The sequence below is a fragment of the Bacillus rossius genome, chromosome 11 (genome assembly GCF_032445375.1).
Source record: "Bacillus rossius redtenbacheri isolate Brsri chromosome 11, Brsri_v3, whole genome shotgun sequence".
In the NCBI taxonomy this organism is placed as follows: Eukaryota; Metazoa; Arthropoda; class Insecta; order Phasmatodea; family Bacillidae; genus Bacillus; species Bacillus rossius.
This window is the reverse complement of record NC_086338.1, coordinates 27,995,409-28,019,782: the sequence shown is the minus strand read 5'-3', so window position 1 is coordinate 28,019,782 and position 24,374 is coordinate 27,995,409. Positions and strand designations below refer to the sequence as shown.

Below are 24,374 nucleotides of genomic sequence, written 5' to 3'. Positions count from 1 at the left end.
CGAAAGATTTTAAAATACTGGAAAAAAAAATTGACACTGAAATCAACCAAATGGTATTATTGTTTTTAATAAAAACAAATTAATTTATATAAAAATGCTAATATTCATAAGTATTTTACGCGAATTAATATAGATTTTCATCTGCAAAGGGTTCATAAGAAAAAAAACTTTACAGTCAGTTAGAAATATTATTTGTATTAGATTATTTATTAAGTTACCATCAGCTATAAAAAATATGGACCAATATAATTTATTAAAAAAAGAATTATTTCTTGATTAACACATAAGGCTTTTTATAATATAGATGATTATGAACAGGAGGTAGCTTCGTAAAGCCGCGTACACACTTGCGCGCCACGGCTGCAATGCAACACGAAACGCGCGCCACCCGCGCGGCGCGGAGCGACACAGCGCGCCGCGAGCGCGCGCCGCGCACCCGGCGAACCACCTGAGACTGACGAACACCGCAGTTCAGCCGGTCATGTACGACGAGGAAGACGAAATTCTTCTCGTTAGCAGTGCTGTGGTTGTAATAGCTGCTTACCATTGTATGCAACGAAAACATAAGCGTCGATCTCGACGATGGTGGTGCTCAAATCTTTTTAAAGATCGTGTATCTAACCAGATGTTAGGAGTCCTGAAAGCTCAGGAAATAAGTGGCCAATACAAAAATTTCACACGAATGAGCCCGACTACTTTTGAAGATTTATTGATTAAAATTGGACCAAAAATCTGTAAGAAGGAAACACACTTGCGAGAACCGATCACTATTCAAGATCGGTAAGTAGCCTATGAATTGTTTACAATTTGTACTAATGCCTGACAGCAATTTCCCTGTCAGCATTATTAAAAGTGTTAATGTTCAATATGTTTAAGTACACAGGTTTTCAATTTTAATGTTCCAGGTTAGCCGTGACATTGCGGTTTCTAGCGACAGGAGACTCGTACTCAAGTCTGCAATATCTGTTCAGAATTTCAAAGCAGGCTATAGGAGGAATAGTAACAGAAGTCTGCTCAGCGTTAATTGAAGTGTTGAAAGAAAATATCAAGGTAAGTTGAACGTTAGAACAAATAAATGTTCTTATTGCTTAAGTTTTTATTTATAAAACGATATTTTCAAAAATACAGTACTCAAATGATCTAAGAAAGAAAAATTAAATAAATGAACTCATTAAATTCAAATTAAATCAGAGTAGTTCACATAAACAAATAAATAAATTAACACAAAAATTGTGATGCAATTTACACACAGTCATTAAAATCATCAGAACACTGAGATGAATGCGATAAAGGACTTTGCATTGACGCCAGCGGTGAAATGGTGTGACTTGAATTTGTTTGTATATTTGTAGCCGAGGCACTAGGTAGCATAGTAACTTGTGCATGTGGAGTCATTTGTGTCGGGGACCGACCAGCTGGAGAAGACTGCGACAGATTTGGCTCAAAGGGTTGTTGTTGTTGTTGTTGTTGTTGAGCAGGAAGATAAACTGATGAAGTTGATGAGTGGGAAGCTGGCTGTTGCATATACATGCGAGTAGAATAGTTTTCAGGTGCATTGGAATGAAATAGTTGACCTTGACCATAGTTGTATGTAGGTATTTCAAACAAACCTCGATCTGCTTTCATCAAAATGTCATAAACAGCGTGCTGAACCCCCAATCTTGTAGCTGAAGAAAATGTCGCCATTTTGGAAGATAAATATGCGCAAAATGTTTTAATCTCGCTCTGTTCAGGAGACATGTTGAATTTTCCAGCAGTAGCTTGTAGAATGCTAACAGCATCCGCTAGCAGTGCAGTTCCATCACCCTGTTGCCTTCCTTTTGCTCGCTTAGGTGCACTTGGAGAAAGAAATTCTTGGTCTTCATTTTGCACATTCAGTTCTTGATGGACGTGGTTTCCTTCAATGATCACCGGCTCCTTAAACATAATAATTAATAAACATAAATATACTTGCGATAAAAGTATTTATTACATAATCCCTCTACATTAAAAATTCTTAGCTTTGTCAGTACAGAAAGTTTCAATATTTGAAAACAAAGGGCAATACTTGTGAGGGAATGTAAATTTTCATCGAAAACAAATGTGGATATTTTCATATTAAATACTTTCTCTTAACAGTGCACAAAAATACGATTTAAATAGTTCCCAAAAGAATCTGTTTTCCTAGGTAAATTTCAAATGAAAATGAAGTAACCTGATTTTCATGTGAGAGGTCATACAGAAATATTATGTCTGTGACCACTATTGTCTTATCATGTATGTATCTATCCTTTCAGCTCCCCAAAAATCCCGCGGAGTGGATGGAAGTTGTGAAGGTGTTTGAAGATCTTTGGAATCTGCCTCATTGTGTGGGAGCTATCGACGGCAAGCATGTCATTATACAGTCTCCAATGAACTCTGGCAGCGAGTTTTACAACTACAAATCACAATTTAGTATTGTATTGTTTGCTTTGGTAGATGGAAATTACAACTTTTTATTTGCTGATGTGGGATGCCAAGGAAGAATTTCGGATGGGGGAGTTTTTAACAACAGTAAACTGTATGACATGATGACGAAGAGAACTTTGGCGTTGCCATCTCCAACAGAACTTCCTGGACGACAGATGAAAGTGCCGTATTTTTTTGCAGCTGATAATGCTTTCGCCCTTGGAGAAAATATATTGAAACCTTACTCTGGAGATTTAGAGAAGGGTTCTTGTAAAAGAATATTTAATTATCGGCTAAGCAGAGCCCATAGAGTGGTAGAGAATGCCTTCGGAATAGCAAGTTCAGTATTCAGGGTTTTAAGAAAACCAATCCTCCTGGAACCTGAGAAAGTTCAATTAATCGTTACTGCGATTATACATCTGCACAATCATTTAAGACGGCATTCAACAAACCTATACACACCGCAAGAATTAATGGACTACGAGGAAGGTGGTGTCTTGACGGAAGGTTCCTGGAGAAAGGATGAAAATATGACATCCCTGGTTCCATTAAGAAGTATTCCTAGAAGATCCTCTGCCCATTTTCAAAAAATAAGGGATGAACTAGCAGACTACTGCGTTAAAGAAGGTGCGATATCGTGGCAGAAGTCATATGCTTGAAACTAACGTGTGTGCCTAATTCGAGAGGTTTACAATGGTGTTGGCAGACACATAAGTGTATTTGATGGTATTATATCCACTTTTTTACTATCTTCCATTTTAAGGCTAAATAATTTAAAACATAAGGCCAAGATACATCTCTCGCCATTTAATCATACTTATAAAAACTATCAACATGTACTGTTAAAATGTTGAGCTTACCGTGTTCATTGTTGGCCGTGGCTTATCTCTGCCTTCCAGAAATTTTAACGACTCGTAGGCGAACCATCGGCTGGTATACACTTCGGAAGTACCTGCAAAAACATGCGCCAGGATTACATAATTTTTTGTTAAAAATATGTCAATAATTATTTTATATTCAGGTGTGTCAATTAATTAAAAAGTATTAAAAATTAGGATATAATTTGTCATGTTATATAAACACATTGATTGTTCTATGTTCAGCAGTTTCATTCAATTAAAGGTAGTGTAAACTATTAAACATATACAATATGCAATACATTTAATGTACATTTAATGTACTGATAACAACAATTTCTATTATATATAAGAGCTACGTATTAACTACTAAATGTGGTATTCAACGACGGTACAGCAAAATACTGTGAAACCTAAAATTAACATTAATTTACTTGCAATGAGAAGTATAATAAAATCTTACCTTTACCAGTCCCTATTGTGTTTTTTTCTTTTGACTTCTCCCTTCTGTACGACGACAGCAAACTAATCATTTTTTTCCTGCATTCATCTTCTAACTGCCCGACTGTAACAGCTATGTCTCTCCACGCATCCATTTTTTTAGCTTTTTTGTAGTAGTCTCTATTACTTGGGTCCCAAAGCACAGGATGTGTTCTATACACTTCAATCAAGCCCAACATATCTTCTTCGCTCCACTCCATGTTCGCTGCGTGTGCGCTGCGAGCTGCAAACACGTCCACACTGGCGCGCCGAATCCCTTTGTGTTCGTCGAAAAAACCGACAGCTGGCGGTTCGCGGCGCGCGGTTCGTGGCGTGCGCGGCGCACGCTCGGCGCGTGTTCGAGGGCCCGTACACACCTGGCGAATCCTGTTCGTGGCGTGTTGCATTGCAGCCGCGGCGCGCAAGTGTGTACGCGGCTTAACATTTTTACTGTTCTATATATGATTATGATGAACTGTACTATGTGATACAGGTTAGATTGTGTTCTAATTGTTGATATCTATATTTAATTTTGTTTTCTGTAATTATGTATTTCTTTTATATATAATATTATCTAAATAGGTAGTTATTCATGGAAGTGCAGCGGTTATATTATTTTTTTTGTTTGTTTTTTATACTGTTCTTGTACCTGTTTATGTGTTTGTATTTATGTTTATTTGTATTTTTTTATGACATATTCTATACCATTATGTATGGTCTATTGAATGCAATAAAAAATCAAATCAAATCAGTTCAGTATTTACAATATTTTTGATACCGTCTTAAAAATGTAGTTTTTTATAGTAAGTATAAATAGTTAAAAAAAAATTGTATCTTAGAAAATAAATGTCGTATTGTATTTTTTTTTATGTATAGTCAATAATTATTCATGAAATGATAGCCAAAATATTATAAAAAAAACTAGGGTAATTTTAATCATGAACGATGTCGATGTTTTTGGACCTTTTCGTCGATGCATCGGCGATGTATCGATGTTTCAAGAACGATACATCGATGTTTTGAAAACATCGATGTATCGTTTGCATCCCTATTTGTGATTGTAAACAAGAAGAAAAATGAGGAGGGAAATGATAATTAGGACTAATTGGGTTACAGTTTGATGAGAGTGATATCGCGATGGAACGTTTGAATTTTTCGGCTGAAAAGATGAGAATAATTGTAGTTTTCATTTTCTTGTTGATATTCTTAAGTAAGTACTGAAACAATATTATATTGACTAAAACTAGTATAGTTGTATTTGTCTGTTGCATTTAATTGGCGTGAGTTTTCGGTATACTGAACCACTATTTAAATTACAAGCTGGGCGCATATACACTCACATATCAGCTTTTTTTTTGTACTTCGATTAAACTTAACCTATCTTGTAGCAGCTGAGGACAACCCTAGATTCATGTCCATACGCATACCATATTTGTAGTTTCTCGCAAAAAAACAGTTTTACAACGTAGCTAAGCTTCAGTGCAAAAACAACATAAACTTAAATTGTGCCATGAATAAATAAGATTGCTAACAGTTATTCTAAATAAACAAAAGGGGTCTAAAACCCTTTCTAAAGAGCTAAAAAAAAAAAAAAAATTCAGATTCATTAATATTTATGTTTGTTTAACAATCCTCTGAGATGGGCAATTTTGCACTTCCAGCTATTGAAAAGAAAGATAGGTAAAACTGAAGAAGTCATGGAAAAGTTGTGCCGTTCAACTTATGAACAAGGGGGACTATGCAACTGTTTTAAGATTCAAGTGTTTCTATAATTAAAGTGAAGATAATTGGCAAATCATTATTCAGTACTTCAATTCATTAGCTAGTGTCAGTGATGAGAACTTATATTTGTTGGGGCTAATAAATGTGTATAATGTTCAACGCAAAAGCAACAGAAAAACAAAAGGTGAAGATAGTTCTCATACTGCTGTATACAGATATAAAATGAGAGTTAAAAATGAAGAAATGAAAGATGTGCCTGTATGTTTCAAACCATTCATTTCAATATATGGCATTACCAAGGAAAAGGTTAAATATCTACAAAAAAAATGTTTGAACAACTGGAGAAACTCCTATAGATCAAAGAGGAAGGCATGAAAACCACAAAAAAATTGCACCAGAGGTGAAAGAAAAAGTTTTCAATCATATTAATTTGTACAAAGGTAGACTGACTGAGTCACTACAGTTTAATTGATAGTAGGAAAATGTACTTACCAGAACACTTATCAATAAAGTAGATGTACAATATTTTTTAGAAGACAATGATAATGAAAGACTTATTTCATATTTGAGTCTTACAGACATATATTCAACACATAGTTTAATATTGCGTTTAGTTATCCAAGGATGGAAACTTGAGTACCTGTGATATATATTTGGCTAAACTAAAGTACTTGAAGAAAAGAAACTACATGAATTAAGTCAGCTAACAATTTCAATTAAACTTCATCTGACAAAAGACATGTGTTTTATGACAGAATGAGGACAGCTAAAATAAAAAAATAAAACATAGCAATACTCAAAAATATTTTCTGGCAATAGCTATGTATTTTCAAAAAAAACTGATTTAATAAAAACTAATAGGTAGTCTTAAATAAAAAATACCACATTCTTTGATCTCAATAAAAAAAAATATAACTTCTAAACTTTCAATTGCATTTTTCTCATAATCCACTCATTAGGACATTCCTTATTCTTTTTGTGTACCCTTCATATGTTATAGGACAAATCAGGTACACAAGTTTTGAGATTAAAGTATTGTGTCTTTTATTTACTCTGCTTCAATGAAATTTGACGATATTGAAATAACAATGACCATTTCCAAGGCAGTGATAGTTGAATATCTTTTATTGAGTTGTGTTCATTACGATCATGCTATACAATTGGCAGTAATAATTGTCAGCGTCTAGTAGCGTATCAAGCTGACACTCTGAAATTTTTAGTGGAATATCTTGTGCTTAACCAATCACGATCCTTTTCAAAACCAGAGATAATCTGAACAGCATGATTCTTCTTGTAAAGTACATTAAACATTAGTTGACTAATGTAAGGGTTTTTACTAGGGATGGGCCAATCAAATCCTCACACATAAAATCCTTAGTATTTGAAGTATTTAATATTCAAGGGGAAAGATTTGAAGAAAACTGTAACCCCGGCCTCCAGCAATCTCAAAAACCTTGATCGCTACCGGGGTCTACAAAAAACCTTCCACACACACCGCCACAGGGAAGCAAAGGAAAATAATAAAAAAATCTTATATGTACCCTTCCCCTGTCTTGTGTGTATGGGATTCGAAAAAGATTCTATAAGCAACAAATTGAAGTGGGATCTATGGGACGTCACATATAAAGCAAACAGACGTACGGAGTATGAATTTAATGTAATACTGTAACTGCGAGTGATGACGCCGCACAATAATAATAATATACATTTAGCACTGACATGAAAAATTAATAAGTGATACAGGGAATATAATCGTAACAACACCATGCGCATGGATTTACTAAAAAAAGGAATATTATTATGAACTATTATTATGAAAGTTCAAAAAACGTTTGTATGGCCATTTTTACCGAACAGTATTTTCCACATTGTTTTTGTAGCAACATATCGAGCTACATCGAGCACGCTTCAGAAGTAATTATAAGTTCTTGAGGGTATTAATCACATTAGCGCCAGGCGTTAAACGCAGTCACGATCGTTTTACGTAGCATTAAGTCAAATTGCAATTTTCTTTTTCCACCTTCTGTGCAGGTGAACCATCACCAGAAAATAAATAAGGGTCTCTAGTCTTACTTTCAGAGTCGCAGCAAGTCCGCCGCTGCCGCGGCACTTGACCACCCCGGGGCACCAGCGATGTCCATCGCCTCGCGTCTCTCCAACGCGGCCCGGCCGTCGAAACCTCCACGCTCGTTCAGCGTAGGCACTCGTCCCTTGCGGTCCGCCCACTCCGGCGTCACCTCGAGCAGTCCCTCGTGGTCTTCACACGGAGTATTCCACTCGGAAATCTTCGGCTCGGCCCGAACATTACCGAAAGCGTGCAGTATAGTGTACCAACTTAACTCTCGCTAGCTCGACAGTGCAAATTCATAAAAGTTCAAGTAATTAATTTTACCAATTAAATTACCAAAAAGTAAATAAAAGTAATTAAATATAACAAGAAATTGAATAAATATAAAACAATTAAATATAGTGACCAGCAAATAATCACACACGGTCAAGGCAGTTACCAACATGGTAACAAAACTATTAAATTAAATAAAGGTAATTAAAAAATTCAACACTAATAATATTTTAAGTTTACTAGGTCAACTTTTTTCTTCATACCTAACCTGTTTGTTACCATCCTCCAAGATTTTTACGTTTAACATATATTATAATTACATACATAAATAATATTACAATATGTATTGATTATTAAAACTTAGTACATGAACAAAACATTTACAGGGTTAAATTTTTCACCATCATAGTTAATATTTTCATTTCTTGTACATTATTTTATTTTGGACCCTTGAGACCTATATTCAGATTCGAGGGGTCTTTTCGAAGTATGTACTCTTTCAGGATTCAAAATCAAGATTCGGATTAGAGAAAATGGGTATTCGACCCAGCATTTGTTTTTACAAATACAACATGTTGCTGCATGTAGTGTGAAATTAAATAAACACGAGAAAATGCCATACACTTACAAAAAATTTTAAAACTTTAAAAATAAAAAAAAATATTGAAAATTGCTTTCAAAACTATCGTTGGGAAAAGAAAGTATGGTTTGGATCCTGCTCAAAACATCCTGCTCAAAACATTGATTTTAGCATTTAGCATTTATCAAGGCATTCTTTGTATTGTTTGGGATAGTGTTATGGTATTGTTATTTATATTCTGATGGAGGTTTACACTGATGCTGGACTCTCATTGTAGAGGACCCGGCTCTGAAACCAGGTTTGGCCATCATAGTTCCATTTTCTCCTGGTTACTGAAGTGTCTCCAGGCAAAAACTATGACAATCCTTACTATATGCCAAAGCTGATTGTTTCCCAATACCTCTGGTCCTGTAGTCTCATGTTGCCATCACAGAGGACCTCATTGACTTAAATAAAAATAATTTCAAAAAGTTTTGACTGCTGCACAGACTTCATAGTAGTATAATTACTTCTTTTAAACATCTCAGTGTTTTGTATCCACTAACAACTAAGAAAAATTGCTAGATACACACTTAAGTTTTCACATTTAAAATGCCAGCATGATTTTGTTAGGCACAAAGGCTAGTAAATATTATTTAGAGGTTTGTGTGATCAATTGCATTTCCTTAGTTTCCAACACTAAATAAAGATGAACTGTACAGACAAAAATGTTGAAAATGATAGGCACAAAAAAAATTCATAAAGCATAACTTGATCCCCAGATTTACTGGATCCGGATTGATTATGAATCATCTCCAGCCAAGCTAACCTCTGAAAGAGTGTACTCAGGAGTGTCTGGAAGAGTGTACTCAGGAGTGTCTGGAAGAGTGTACTCAGGAGTGTCTAGAAGAGTGTACTCAGGAGTGTCTGGAAGAGTGTACTCAGGAGTGTCTGGAAGAGTGTACTCAGGAGTGTCTGGAAGAGTGTACTCAGGAGTGTCTGGAAGAGTGTACTCAGGAGTGTCTGGAAGAGTGTACTCAGGAGTGTCTGGAAGAGTGTACTCAGGAGTGTCTGGAAGAGTGTACTCAGGAGTGTCTGGAAGAGTGTACTCAGGAGTGTCTGGAAGAGTGAACCTAAGAGTGTCTGGAAGAGTGAACCTAGGAGTGTCTGGAAGAGTGAACCTAGGAGTGTCTGGAAGAGTGAACCTAGAAGTGTCTGCAAGAGTAAACTCAGGAGTGTCTGCAAGAGTAAACTCAGGAGAATCTGGAAGAGAGTTCTCAGAAATGTGTGAAAGAGTTATTTTGAGTGTGCGTATTGGAAACCGGGTTTCTGGCTTGGGATGCAAGAAGTTGGCTTCTTATCTAGTTCATGTTGCCGGAACACGGGGAGTGATAACCCATAAGTGTCATGCCCTCTGCCTCTGTGCAGAAGTACTAGCTATTTGTAGAAGCTATAAAGTGTGCAGAACTAGTTTGCTTAATTTTTGTATTTTTTTTTTTTAGTTTCATTAACTGATATGTCAAGGATGACATTAGTTCAGAATCCAAACTTGTAAGAGATGGTCATTTTAATTATTGTACTTAATACTCGTGGTAGTTTTATATGGGATATTCAAATTATAACAAGATCAATTTAAGCTTATTATTGTTTTTTTTTTTACTATTTTGTTAATGTTATATTCATTTGATTTGAAGTAGGTACCTAAATACTATCACTATTTGGTTTTTATGAATTTTTACTTATCATAGTTCATAAGTAGAAATCCATTTTTCAAAATTACTACACACATTTTTTTTTATTTCTTACTTTTAAAAGCATTATTTTTTATGGTCTCTGGTGAATTTTAACTAATGTTTGTGTTTCAAAATCTGAAATTAATGATTTATAATGCTAGAACAATGCACAGTATTGAAAGCCTTCTGAAATAGAGTTATGTCGTAGTTGTTAGTTCTTGACCGGGACTAGTAAAATAAAGCCTAGAATCCTGGGATTGAACCATGTTAGAATGCATTGTTGGGGAACACATTTTAAAACAGGGACGTATCATTATACTGGATTTTGGTGGCAAAGTCTGGCATTGAAAGTTATTGCACAGCAATTTGAACACGCTGTCCCTAAACCACGCACTATAAGTAGGAAATGCTTATCAGAAACTGATCAAGGCATTTTTTAAAAGTGGTTTGAACATTTTCATTGTTGCGTGAGCAGCATGAAGCAGTTTTATTATTGTATTAGTTGATAGCATTACGTAACCTAAACGTGAAATGTCCGAGTTCCAGTAAGAATATTATTAATCTGTGGTCATGACTGTAGCACAGACCAAATTTTCGCACACAGTTTGTCAAATTTTTTAAATCATGGTTTGAAAAAAACCCAAGTTAAAAAAAAGAAACAAGTATTTTTGGTTAAAACCAGCATTTTTATTACCTAGTTTGTTTGGTTCTCAGCATCTTAAAATTAAAGCCATTCAAAATCCCGCTTTCTGCCACTCATGCTGAACCAGAAAAGTTTTAACATGAGAGAACTGAAGTCCAGCACATCTGCACATCTGACTGGGACTTCACCACTGAAAGGGTATTTCCTCACAGGAGGAGGATTCTCCATAGAATTAGTGTTTCCCACAGAATGGGGATTTACAGTACAGTCTGGGATTTCTCACAGAATAGGTATTAACTATTTAATATTTTTTAATTTTAGAGGAGGTTTTAGCTGATTTAAATGATAAGATCTTGATTAGTATGTAATTTTTTGTTCCTGTAAATCACAAACATTAAAGACCAAGCTACTGCTGTTATTAGAGTGGAATAAGATCTTTCATTAAAAAAAAAAAGTATTTTTAAAAATACATTATTTAAAAAAAAATGTAGTTTTCTAATAATAACCACTTGGTCTAAACCATGGTTTAAACTTGTCGTTTGAATCAGCCAAACTTTGTTTCTACCAAGTTATACAATATCACAGCTGTTGTATCATAAACTATACTGTTTCCTATTGCCGCTTTGTCACTTCCACCCCTGAGACGATGCCCTAACTCTGTTGTGGTCTTGTAACGGGCCTCGGGGACTGTGTGGCCAGCTCCCCTCACTCTGCTCCCTTCGTCTACCAGCAGCAGCTGAAGTCGCCCTCCGTGCTATTTCATGTTGCGCTCATGATGCAAACATGCTGCACGGTGCTGTACTGTCCCGGTTGCGCTGCGCACCAAGTCATCATTGCCGTGCAATTTGCCAACAGAACCATCTGGTTTAAACATTGGCATGTGGATTTGTTTACAAATGGTATGCGAACACACACATGTTTTAGTTAAAAAAAATTTATAATGTTTAGTAATTAGACACAGGCCATATATAGTAAAGTCTTGACGAACAGAGTCATTGTTGAGAGCGGAAACCTCGGATAAGCAAAATCTCTGATAACAATGATATGACGAGAAAATCGTCTTGGTTTTTTACTTATCTCAGAGGTGTAATTTTTCAGAGTGATGTTTTCCCAGCTCTTCTTCAGTGTAGATTCTTTCACGTCATTCCGTGATTTCCCCCGAAAAGTAAAATGTTATCTTTGAGGTTAATTTTCTTCAGGCTTTCGACAACTGTTTGATCGCTTCTAAGTCCTCGAGCAAATGTTTCAACAGACTTTGCCTTTAATGGCGCTTTAGGTTGACTTGGATAAAATGGAAACTCAATTAAAGATCGTTTAATTAAGACTACTGCATTTTGACTCTGACATACCATCATGCCACTATTTTTTGAAAGTTCAGTTAATAAAATGCCATTCTGTGTTTGGCTAAAAAATTTTCTGCACCTTTGCAGCTTCCACGCCCAATCTTTATATTTTTGTTGAAGATAAAGTGTTCCTTTTCTGACAGTTGTGTCAGCGAACATGCTGACTTGGACAGTCTGGTACTGTAATGTAATAAACTCTACAAACAGATTCATTTTCAGTAATAAAGTCCTCTGTGGTAGTGATCGCTAGCACACCCCATTCATGTGATGAGGTTTGTGATTGGGAGCCTTCTTTAGTCTCGGAGGCCCCACATGTTTCTCTGCAGGACATTGCGATGAAAAAAATCAATCACATTAATCATTATTATTATTATTTTTACAATGTTCAACTGTGGAAGTGTGAATTTTGCTGAAGCACCTGTCTTGAATAGAGTTTATCCATACTTGCAGGGTTGCCACCAAACCAGGAAACCATTGAAAACCAGGACTATGTTAGGGATTTGAAAGGGCCCAGGAAAAACCTGGCAACTGTCTGGTATTTACTTGTTTCCTAGGAAAATGCTGGGATGTGCACAATACATATTTATATTACACATTGCAGCATCTGAAAATAATCAGGCATAGGCAAAAAATACCTACCTACATAGTTTTGTGTTGGCAGCGACTGGAGAGAAAATCTTAAAACATAGACAAAGAAATGCGGGAAAACCAAATAATAAAAATATATTATGTGGAAATATGTTTGTTGTACACTGTCACCACTTTTTCTGTTTGGTGATGATCACATTTTGTGAAATTTTGTTTTATATTTAATTATTAGGGACCGGAAAAATTCGCGGGTTCAATGACCTGTAGGATGAACTCCATAGTTCTACGTACACTCTGTCAAATGCCACCCACTCATTGGCTGTTGTCTTGTGAGACGTTCCAGCGTAGCATCCGGTGATTCAATAAAGCTTTGGTTGGGTGTTTCTAATTGGCCCAGAGTCATCCAGGTGAGTTGTGAACCAATAACAGAGGCAGCACTGAGGTATAACAATTGGTATTTTAGCGTATCGCGAAATGAATTGCGAATTTTTCCGGTCTCTATTAATTATCCATTTCCTATGTGTTCACATTTGTGCTTTGTATCATCAATCATATATTATTTTAAAAAAAAATTGTTTGTCTGTAAAGTCGGTTTACGGACGATAGTTTAACGTGACGTCATAACAAAACATTGATGAAATGATTGATCCAGAGGAAAAGGAAATATATTCGACCTGAGACTGAGCCGTAATAGGTTTTTGCAACTAAACCAGTTAGGCATTAAAAAATTATATTCTTTGAGGAAGAAATTTTTTTCAAATTTTTCTATCTTTTGTATGAAAAAATCTACCTCTGCATACTTTTATGAATTAAATTGAATCACTTTTATTGAATTATCATTATTTTGTATAGATACAAAGGAATTAAATGAAATGTACAATTTAATTAATAAATTTACTTTTATTTGCATTCATTAATTCAAATATATTTATTACTTTTGAAATGTTGCGTGCGCCGTATTTATTTTTACAAGTACAAAAAAAAAAATTTGCAATGGCCGAGATTCGAACCGACAACCTTTGACTTGGAAATTAGCGACGCTGACCGCGCGGCCACGAGGCCATGCTTGAAAAGTAATATTTTTAGATGTTATATACATATTTATAAAATATTTGTTCACGGTAGGGGAATAATATTATTTCGTTTTTATAACACAATTTTATTACAAATACGCATCCCAAATACACCAAACTTATTTATAATGTGTTACAATATTTTTTAAAACATTGTGCAAAAGATCCCGGGTGTAATTTGAATTATTATGTGTAACTGTCAAACACCATTGTTGGTTCAAAACGTATTTGAATATTCATCATTACTTTTAAATAACCGTACCGATTGTGCTGAAAATCGGTGGACGATCGTTAAATTACATAATATTAATAATTCAAACGACGAAAATATGATTGAAAAGTCAAATAGATGGTTGTTTCAATCGAGTTGGTAGAGAGATGCCACGCATGCGTACAATGAGCATGAAGAGAGATGCCACGCATGCGTACAATGAGCATGAAGAGAGATGCCACGCATGCGTACAATGAGCATGAAGAGAGATGCCAGTGCATGCGTACAATGAGCAAACAGGACACATCCGTAGTGGGACACTTTTTCGTGCGTGCAGCCGGCATTCATCGATTTATTAGGCGTCACGTCAAAATTTTTTGTTTTGTTTTACTCTTTTATTGCAAACAGCTGTTGAACCAGGAGTTGTGCATCTGTGACGGAGTGGCCGCCCGGTACTTGCAGGTGAGGCGGCGAGACAGGCGCGGGTGACGGACCACGACCTGCAGCTGTGGAGCGAGGAGCTGCTGGACAAGGACGTGAACAACGCAGCGTGCTTCGTGCACGTCAACTACCAGGCCAGGACGCGGTCCGGCAGCACGGCCGACCAGGCCCCCCAGCCGTGAGTCCGCTGCTGCCGTCTGCGAGCCCGGGCGCCACGGGGGGAGTGTTGTGGTCGGCAGGGCAGGGATAAGGTGGGAGCAAGCCACGCCTTCTTCAGCACAACAGAAATCTTTTTGACAGCGGTGAAAAGTTTCTTTTTTTTTTGTGGCGCTCAGGCTCGCAGTTATGTGGAGCGTAATATACATACTACTGATCGTATTCCTTTCTGCCGTTCACATCCGCACACAGCTTGCACACGTGCACCAAAGACATTGGAACCTCCAAGTCGCCAGGCACCCGTCACACGTGAAGAAAATCATTCCCGGTGCCTACTACACTCTATTCGCTGGACAAATAAATTTTCTCCCGTTTAGTGCAAAGGAGTCTCTTTGGTCCATTGTTCACTACTGTGATGCGGTGTATGCCATTATATAAAAGAAAATCTGGTGTCAAAGCTACAAAAGAATCCAGAATACATGTCGTGGAATAATATTTTAACTTGAAGTCTCGCTATGCTTGTCTGCGTATTATGACCGGCTTAGTTGGTGAACTCTTCACAAGAGGCAACTTTTAAATAGCTTAACTTTGTGAAATTTAAAAAAATTTCACCCCTGTATATTCGTTTAACCAACTCGTGTCATTAAGTGATAGTTGCAGATTCAATCCACGCTCAAGATTAGACTGTAATTTTGTGTTCCCCGCTCACAAAACACGGTACTGTTCTAACTCTTTCACTGTACCTTTGACACGTTGTGATAGGCTCCCTGAGAGTTGTGGGGCCCAGAAACACACTCACAGTTTGAATGTGAGATTGTAAACTACATTGTTCAGTGTCCCCAATGATTTAACAACCACACTGGGTTAATTTATAGGCAGGCATTTATGTAGATATATGTTCAATGTGTATATATAACTTTCTGTTCCATATTTTATTACATTTATTATTATTTTTTATGTTAATTACCTATTTTACTTTATGTTCTTTATACTTTTATAAGTTATAAACTTTGGTTTTTAAGTTATTAGGATAGAATTAAGTTAAGTTCAGTACTGTTGTAAGATTATGTAATGTGATTTTGTGTAGTTGGCTAGATGGTTTAAGTGTAAAAGAAGGCTGAAAGCTCTAACTTCACCTTAAATTCGTAAATAAATAAATAATAAATTTAATTAATAAATAACTGCATAGCATTTATTTTTGAAGTTATACTTGAGGGTGAAATTTTAGGCATCAGAAATCCAATGACCACAGTGGTCAGAACTTTAACTTCATGAAGTCTAATGTGCATGTGTATTTATTCTATACCCCCAAACTAAAGTCGTCTAGACAGCTGACTGTGTGTGGTGGCATTAACCTGTATATATTAGCTTTCCTGGATTTCCGGGGATGTACCAAGCATATAAGTGCATCAAATCTTTGTGATAGCAAAACTGTCCTAGAATACATTTTATGAACTTTAATAGTCATAAAAAGAAATAATAGTAACTTAAAAATTACGTTATAAACCTGGATTTCTACATTGATAACCTTATATTATCCACAATTTTTTACTGCGTATCTTTAGCTCAGTGGTTGAATGTGTGGTGTCAAATTACAATTGTACTGAACAATTCTAATACAAGTTACTATTGAATGTTAAACAAAAATTAAATAAATTTATATTATTACTAGTTACCTACTTGTTTACCAATTGTTGCAATAACTTTTAATGCATAGATTGTTATATCTTTATTATATGACGTTGTAGTCACTGTTACAAAATACATCAATATGACACCATCTTACATCATGCACTTTCTAACTGTCATGGGTGCCAACTACCACACCCATAACACCTCCCCCTTTTTCATCACCTCAGGTTTCCTTATACATGTTACATGTTACCCTTCATACATTTGTTTCACTTTGACCCTCCTACCACTCCTGGTCACGTAATGGTCTTTGCTTCTGCTGTCTGGCAAGTCCCTACCGTTGTTTATTCCTGGATCATCACTTGTTACCCTCTCACTGTCATTATTAAATCCCTTAAAACCTTCTATGTCTGTATCAGTACTTCTTCTTCCACCCTGCACTGTAGGACTTGTTTGACCTCCTTCATCAATTTCTTGGTATGGCACCCAATCTATCTGTCTGTTTCCTCTGAACCGTGAAGGGCGCAAATGACACGTGTTTCTTCGGACCACTCTGCCACTCCTGTCTTTCCTGATGAGGTATGACCGTGGTTCACGGCTTCGTGAGATAACTACAGCTGGCTCCCAGACACTGTCACTTTCTATCTTCGTGACTACCCGCTCGCCTTCCTGAAATTTGACGTCTTTCTTCTGAGCTGACCTGTTGTAGTACTGCTTGAACTTAGCCTGCCTGGCTTGCAAGGCTTCATAGATCCCCTCTTGAACAACTGGTTGCAACATGGCTGTGGTTATGGGCATGGTGGTTCTAACACATCTACTGAATAAGATTTGTGCTGGAGATGCCTGCAGCCCAGTGATAGGGGTGTTATTATACTCACGCAGGAGGTCCCTGTGGTCAGTACCTTCTGATTTGCTCTTGCGTAGGATCTGTTTTTTTTGTAATACTGCTGGCACTCATAAGATTTGAAGGGTACATTATCTGAAATGAGGACTCTGGGAAACCCATGAACATTAAAGACATCTTGCATTGCATTTATGGTGCATGCAGAAGATTTTGCAGCCAATGGTCGAATATCAATCCAGTGGGAATAGTAATCAATCAGTATCAGGAAAGCCTTCCCGGCTACTTCAAGGATATCTGTACCGACTTGGAAATATGGCAGTTTAGGAACTTCATGTGGTATAAGAGGTTCCCTGCACTTAGCCCTCTTAAATTTTTCACATATCCCGCACCTTGACACATGTTCCTCTATATCTTTCGCCATTCGGGGCCAATAGAATAATTGCCGTGCTCTAGCCTTAGTTTTCTCAACTGCCGAATGCCCTTCATGCACCAGGTGCAGGACATATTGCCGCAATGTATGGGGTACCACAATTTTGTGTCCAAGGAATATTATTCCATCTTCTATGTGTAGGTTATCTTGAACCTTGTAGTATTCACCATATTTCCCTAGCATCTTACTGGTATGGGGCCAGCCCTCCTGGTGCATTTTGGCCACCTTACAAAGGATGGAATCCTGCTTAGTTTCTCTTTGAAACGTCACTTTCCTACTGTCACTCATTGGTAAATGTGCACTCAACGAATGTACCACCTCCAACATTTCAGTATCATGTTCAGTCTCCAGGAGTGGCATTCTCGACATTGTATCAGCCAAGTGCAGATCTTTTCCCGGTACATAGTACACCTTCAGTGAGTACTTAAGGAGTTTGAGCCTGAGGCGCTGTAGTCTAGGGGAACCTATCTTCCCTATGTTTTTGTTCATAACTGCCACCAATGGCTTGTGGTCTGTTTGAACATTTACCGTCCGACCATAAACAAAGTCATGAAACTTTGTTGCTGCAAAGTATATGGCTAGAAGTTCCTTTTCTGATTGAGAGTAGTTCTTTTCACTGTCTGATAGGCTTCTTGAAGCAGTTGTGACAAGCTGAAGGTTACCGGAACTGGATTGTTGCAACAAACAGCACCCTAGCCCATACTGTGATGCATCACACTGTAAGGTGATTTCTTTCTCTGGGTCAAATAATGCAAGGACAGGTGCATCAGCGACTTTCTGCTTCAGCTCATCAAATACTTTCTGATGTAAGGGTAGCCACTGCCAATCGACTCCCCCTTTCAGTAGTTCGTATAGGGGTGCTGTAAGTGTTGCCATTTGCGGTAAGAAACTACGAACGTAATTGAACATCCCCAGTATTTGTTGCAATTCCTTTTTGTTTGAGGGTGTTCTTAAATTAATTAGTGTCCTCGCTCTCTCTGGATCTACTTTCATACCTGCTGCAGAGAAAACATGGCCAATGTACTTAACTTCCATAGCTTTGTACTGAAGTTTATCCACATTAAATTTTATATTTCGAGCCCTAGCCCTTTCCACCACTCGTTGAACAGCTTCATCATGTTCTACCTCGGTGTTTCCCATACAGAGTAGATCATCAAAGTATATTACTGTGTTAGGTATGTCTGCAAAATTACTTTCAACCAGATGTTGAAAAAGTTCTGGTGCACTGGCTATTCCATAAGGTAGTCGCAGATATCGGTAGATCCCAAATGGGCTGGAAAAGCAACATTTCAGTGATGCCTCCTCCCCTAATTCAATTTGATGAAAACCTTCCCTTAGATCAAATACGGAGAAGTATTTTTTCCCTGCCAGCTGCTCACTGATGTCACTGAGTTTGGGAACCATGTGATAATGTCGTTTGATTTGTTTATTTAGGTCCGTTGGATCAAGGCACACTCTAAGCTTACCATTGGGTTTTTCAGTGACAACTAGGTTGCTTACCCATGCCCTGGCATCAACCTCATCAACCTTTTGAATAACCCCCTTTGTCTCTAGTCTATCAAGTTCAGCTTTGAGTGCCCCTCTCAAGGCCTGAGGTACTCGTCTAGGAGGGCAACATACAGGATCAGCTCCTACTTTAGTAATGATTTTACCTTCTTGAGGAAAGCAACCCAGGCCATGAAACACATCTTCATTTTGTCGCACAAAACTGTCTTTCGCCGTCCTGTTGTCAACAGAGTGCACCCGCTGCACTAAGTTCAGTTGTATGCATCCTGGTAACCCGAGCAATGGCACAACATCCAAGTCCACTACCATAAAGTCTATATAAGCTTCAGCTCTCGTAGCTTGGCAGTTCAAGGTTACTTTACCCACAGGTGTGATAACACCATCCAAAGTCTTTAATTTCACGTTCGTAGGCTCAACCCTAAACTGCTTGTCCACTTTTTTAAAAACCTGAAGTGGAAGTACACTAACCTGTGCGCCGGTGTCTAGCTTCACCATCATTTTTACGCCTTCAATGCTTACTTTTTCTTGCCACTCATTGGGGTAGGAAGCACTACTGCTGTCTCTGTGGCTTTTTATGCGACCCCTAATATCAACAGGACATACACTGACACTATCACAATAAAGACTCTCTTGCGAGCTGGATAATTCAATTCGCTCCACAACTTGTACCTTACGAACTCTACATGACCTTGCAAAGTGATTCAGGACTCCGCATTTAGCACATTTCTTTCCATATGCTGGGCATGCTTTGGGTCCGTGCACTGACTGGCATCGCCTGCACTGAAATTCTCCCTTTGTTTCCCCATCTTTCACCGGCCTCTGACGCTGTTCACTTGAGCTTTTACTAACCGCACTAATTAAAACAGTGTCAGACTCACTATCACCATTCTTGCTGTGTATTAGATGTGCTTGTTGCTTGCTCTGCTCACACGCTCTGCAATGTGCTGCCGCTTTTTCCAATGTGAGGTTATCAACTCGTAGTAAAGCTTCTTGGACGGCCTTGTCTAGTACACCATGAACTATACGATCCCGCAGCATCTTGTTTTCCGCACTCTCACCGGTGGTGTTATTATAATTACAGTGCTTCACGAGATGTCGTAGGGCAGTGAAAAAATGCTCAAAGCTTTCCCCTTCTTCTTGGCACCTCTGAGCAAACACATATCGTTCAAAGACCTCATTGATCCTGGGTCGGACGTACCTTTCTATGGCCTGCTTCCACTTAACATAACTTTTCTTATCCTCTTCCACCATGTCAACAGTTTGCAAAATGCGAGAGGAATCACTGCCCATGATGTTTCGCAAAAGTGAAATTTTAACCTTGTCTGGGGCATTGTCTTGTCCAGTACTCACAAGGTAGTCTTCAAATTCTGACTCCCAAAACTTCCAGTCCGCGTATGCATTTTTGCTATGTAAGTCCAAATCAGGTGGCAACTTAACTCCGCCACCCACGGCCATTGTTTACATACGAATATTTTACTTAGCACCTACTTTCACTGTGGTTACTGGCCCGGTCTTGTTACTTAGTATAATCATTTAAGGTAAACACAAAATCCTGTCGACTGCGCCATGTTATATCTTTATTATATGACGTTGTAGTCACTGTTACAAAATACATCAATATGACACCATCTTACATCATGCACTTTCTAACTGTCATGGGTGCCAACTACCACACCCATAACATAGATCAGTCCTTTGGTCTGGTTATTTTATACTAGGTAGATTATGAATATATTAGTTTATTTAACAGAAACAAGTCTATTTCTTATGTGTCTCATGTGTGCATATAATGCATGTAGATGAATGCCTACACCTCTATGCCCAAGATGATATCTTTTTATTAAATTCAAGATGGCGGGTGTGCAGGGAATTTTAAAGCTTTCCTTGTACACTATGTGTGCAGTTAAAGGAACGTATCCTTAGGCACATCCAAGATAGCACTTTTTTTTTTTTCATTTAAAGATTGCAGAGGATGCAGCGTATTAATAACTTTCCTTATACACTTTGTCCATCTAAGGCAATGCGTCCACGAAGATGAAAAGCCAATCCAAGATGGCTCCTCCTAGCGGACGACTCTTGCATTAAAGATGGGCAGTGCAAGTGCTCTCTGGCAACTGATTTTTTAAGTCTAAATGTGGTGAACCTAGCAGATGACATGACCATTAAAGATGGCCGACTATGTTGCCCTCCGGGAAACTAATTTTTTAATTTTAAATATGATGCTTCCTACCAGAAAGCACTAGAACTAGCCACATAACATAAATTTTAAAGCATATGTTTCTTATTAATTTCTTTATTCTCCAACTGACCTAGTGCTTCACACCTCAACATGGATGCATCCCTAGGGTCAATCTCAACCCACCACAGTATTTTTGTATAAATAAATATCACTGTGGGCGTATGCCTCTAAACTTCGCAACCACGATGGCAGCTTCTAGCAGACGACAATGGCTGCTGACTGCAAATGATTAACTTATTTCTGTTATGGTGTGCCATTACAACTAGGTGTATCATAGGACTAGGATACGAGGTGTATTATAATTTGTAGGATATTTCTTACTTAGTTACATTAGGGTTACCTAATTTGTACCATAATTACCAGTGTACCACAGAAATGGTTTTGGACCAGCCTGTTCTCTCTACTTCCCATCCTCCTTACCTTGTATCAGTAGTTTTAGTTTCTGAATTAAAAAAATTAAATTTTTTATTACTCTCAAAAAAATTCTCTTTGCACTGCGTAAAGCCCGTGAAATGCCAGGTACATCAGTTTATATGTATATATAAATATAATTAATAAAACTATATTATCCATTGTGTTGCAAAATATTTTTCTGTGCCAAAAGTTATGTAGCCAATAAAATTTAGATTATTTGTAACTATTAATCTGGAAATATTTAATAATTCATTAATTCTGAGTTCACAGGTACTTGTGCCATGTTTTTTTAATTAACTGTTTAATGAAATATTAAATACAATAAAACACTATCTTAATATATATATTTTAATTTAGCCCTTTATATAAATTATAGAGTAATGGACTCAGAATTTTAAGCCTATTATAAAATGTTTTTTTTAAAAACATTTTTATTAACTTATTTATTTGTAACTGTTAAGAACAAATTTTTTAAAATAATTTTATAAAGACAGGTTTATAGGATTGACTCGCTTATCATTAAATACTTTTAACATCCTTTAATTTCCTCTGCTTTTTTTTGTTATTATTGTCACACAGAATACAATTAGTTCCAGGACATTTTTTACAATGGTGTGATTTGCCGGAGTGATATTGTTACAGTAATTTGTAAAGGTTATGAGTTTGCCTGAGCGTTTCAGAGAATGCTACACATGCATAGGGAAATTCTCGCAATGAATTGAAGCAGATCAAAAGCAGGGGTTCTTAAAATGTTAACTTAAACCAAAACCATCTCTAGACAGTGCAGTTCACACAAGAGCTGAACGTCGCAGCCACTACATGAGGAACAAATGTAAACTGAAATGTCAAACAGGGGTTATCGCATGGATCAAGCGTGAGTCTAAAATGCAACACACAACCGTGCCTTACCCAATAATTGAACCCGAGGTTAGGTTGATAACCAGTCATCATTATCTTCTCACTGAAAAGGGTAAGCTATTACATTTGGATCACGGATTGTATTCAAACTTTGTACACTTTTGGTAGTCCATTAGGACAACATAATGTACAAGTAGTAAGGCGTACTGCTTGGGCGTTATCGAGAAATTTGCAAGAGAGGTTTTACTTGTTGAATATGTTCCGGTGCATTGTGACCTTGAGAGTGAGATTGTGGTGGGGGAGTGGTTAGTGTTAAAGCTCCGTAATCGCTGGATCTCTGGATTGAGTCCTAATCATGGTTTTTTTTAAATTCTTTTTTTTTTTACACTGGTCATATTCTATCATACATATTATGATTCAAATGTAATATAATGAAAAAATAAATACATGTATGTATTTTCATGAACTTTTATTGTTTTCCAATTTTTTTTGTCTGTTCACTAATGTTTATTATTACAACACATTTATAATAATTATTGACAAATAAAAGACTAACATGAATACACAAAGTGTATGCCTGTTGTAATTTGCAACATTCCTTATACCTGCGACCTGCGATGAGGTAAGGTACTCGGAACTGCTTTACACACATGTGAAAGGACAAGGGGGATAAATAGTCTTGCACCTGGATTCCATTCACATAGGGCCAGTGCAATCTTAACGGGCCCCAATCGGCAGTTAACTCGCGTAGCTGTGAATACGGTAGTGTACATGCAAATTCATTTGGCCATCGCAAAATTCACGTTTTAACTGTGAGCGTAGAGGTGACTGCGGTCGTGGATGTGTGCAGGCTGCTGACGGTGGACCGGCGGGCCCTGCAGCTGCCCACGGTGGCCAAGGTGCTGCGGCTGTTCGACAACTACGTGGCGGACGCGGGCGTGAACGAGCAGGTGACGGCCGCCGAGCTGCGGGAGGAGGCCGATCTGCTCGACGCGTTCGTCGCCACGCCCGTCATGCGGCACGCCAGGCAGTTCCTGCTGGAGAAAGGTGCTCACTTCTCACTTGCTAACTACTAACTAGAACTAGATACACACTGGTATATTTTGCCACGTCTGTGGTTAATGGCATTTAGTTCCAGAAGATCGTTTTAATTCCAGAAAATTTTCAAAATTTCCGAGCACTCGAAGCAGGGACGTAGCCAGAATTTTATTTTGGGGGGGGATTAAACATTTGGCTATTCACCCACCCCCCTTTATGAAGCGGGGGAGTCCGGGGGTCCTCCCCCGGAAAAAATTTGGATTTTTACGTGCAAAATGGGGCTATTTTAGCAGTTTTCATAATATAACATTGAATTGTTCTGCTGTAAACATTATTGATTATGAATATTAAAATAACACAAATTACAAACTCAACTCAGGTAAAAAAAACCTTCCACACATTTCAGGGGGGGATGGATCCCTATGATCCCCCCCATTCCCTACGCCCCTGACTCGAAGCAATGTTCTGATCGGCCGGCTGTGGCCCAAGCTAACGGATGCCAAACGTGATGAGTTAATTCAAACATAACGTAAATGAACGCAAACAAATTGTAAATAAATGTTAAATTTAAAAACAAAATGTATGGAGTAAATGATATACTTAAATAAATGTTCATGTTAGTAATAACAAATCTCAATGCCGTCGGGAGGGGTTGTCCAACTTCATCTCTAGTTTTGAAAAGAGTAGCATGGTCCATAGAGATGTACTGTGTAAAAGTTTGTAACCAACAAGAATAAAATGATGACAAACGTAAGATTATTAATATGTAAATAAACAGTTTTGAATTGACTGTTGTGACTTGTTTCATAACATTATTAATTCACACAAAAGTTGTATTT

At 37.5% G+C, this 24,374-nt stretch overlaps 1 protein-coding gene and 1 long non-coding RNA gene across 3 annotated transcripts in view; both read left to right on the top strand.

The window, feature by feature from the left end:
• Window positions 1-406: 406 nt before the first annotated feature.
• Window positions 407-2,562, top strand: LOC134536734 (uncharacterized). The gene is made up of 3 exons (XR_010075855.1): window positions 407-780; window positions 906-1,050; window positions 2,277-2,562. It is a non-coding gene; the product is annotated as an uncharacterized LOC134536734 (long non-coding RNA).
• A 2,247-nt stretch (window positions 2,563-4,809) lies between these two features.
• Window positions 4,810-24,374, top strand: part of LOC134536733 (endoribonuclease CG2145-like) — a 31,053-nt gene continuing 11,488 nt past the window's right edge. The window contains exons 1-3 of one of the 2 annotated variants that reach the window (XM_063376624.1): window positions 4,810-4,974; window positions 14,440-14,596; window positions 23,348-23,544. In XM_063376624.1, coding sequence (XP_063232694.1) covers window positions 4,902-4,974; window positions 14,440-14,596; window positions 23,348-23,544 — 427 coding nt within the window. In that variant the 5' untranslated portion in view covers window positions 4,810-4,901. The remainder of the gene's footprint in view (window positions 4,975-14,439; window positions 14,597-23,347; window positions 23,545-24,374) is intronic. The other variant, XM_063376623.1, reaches the window with a different exon arrangement.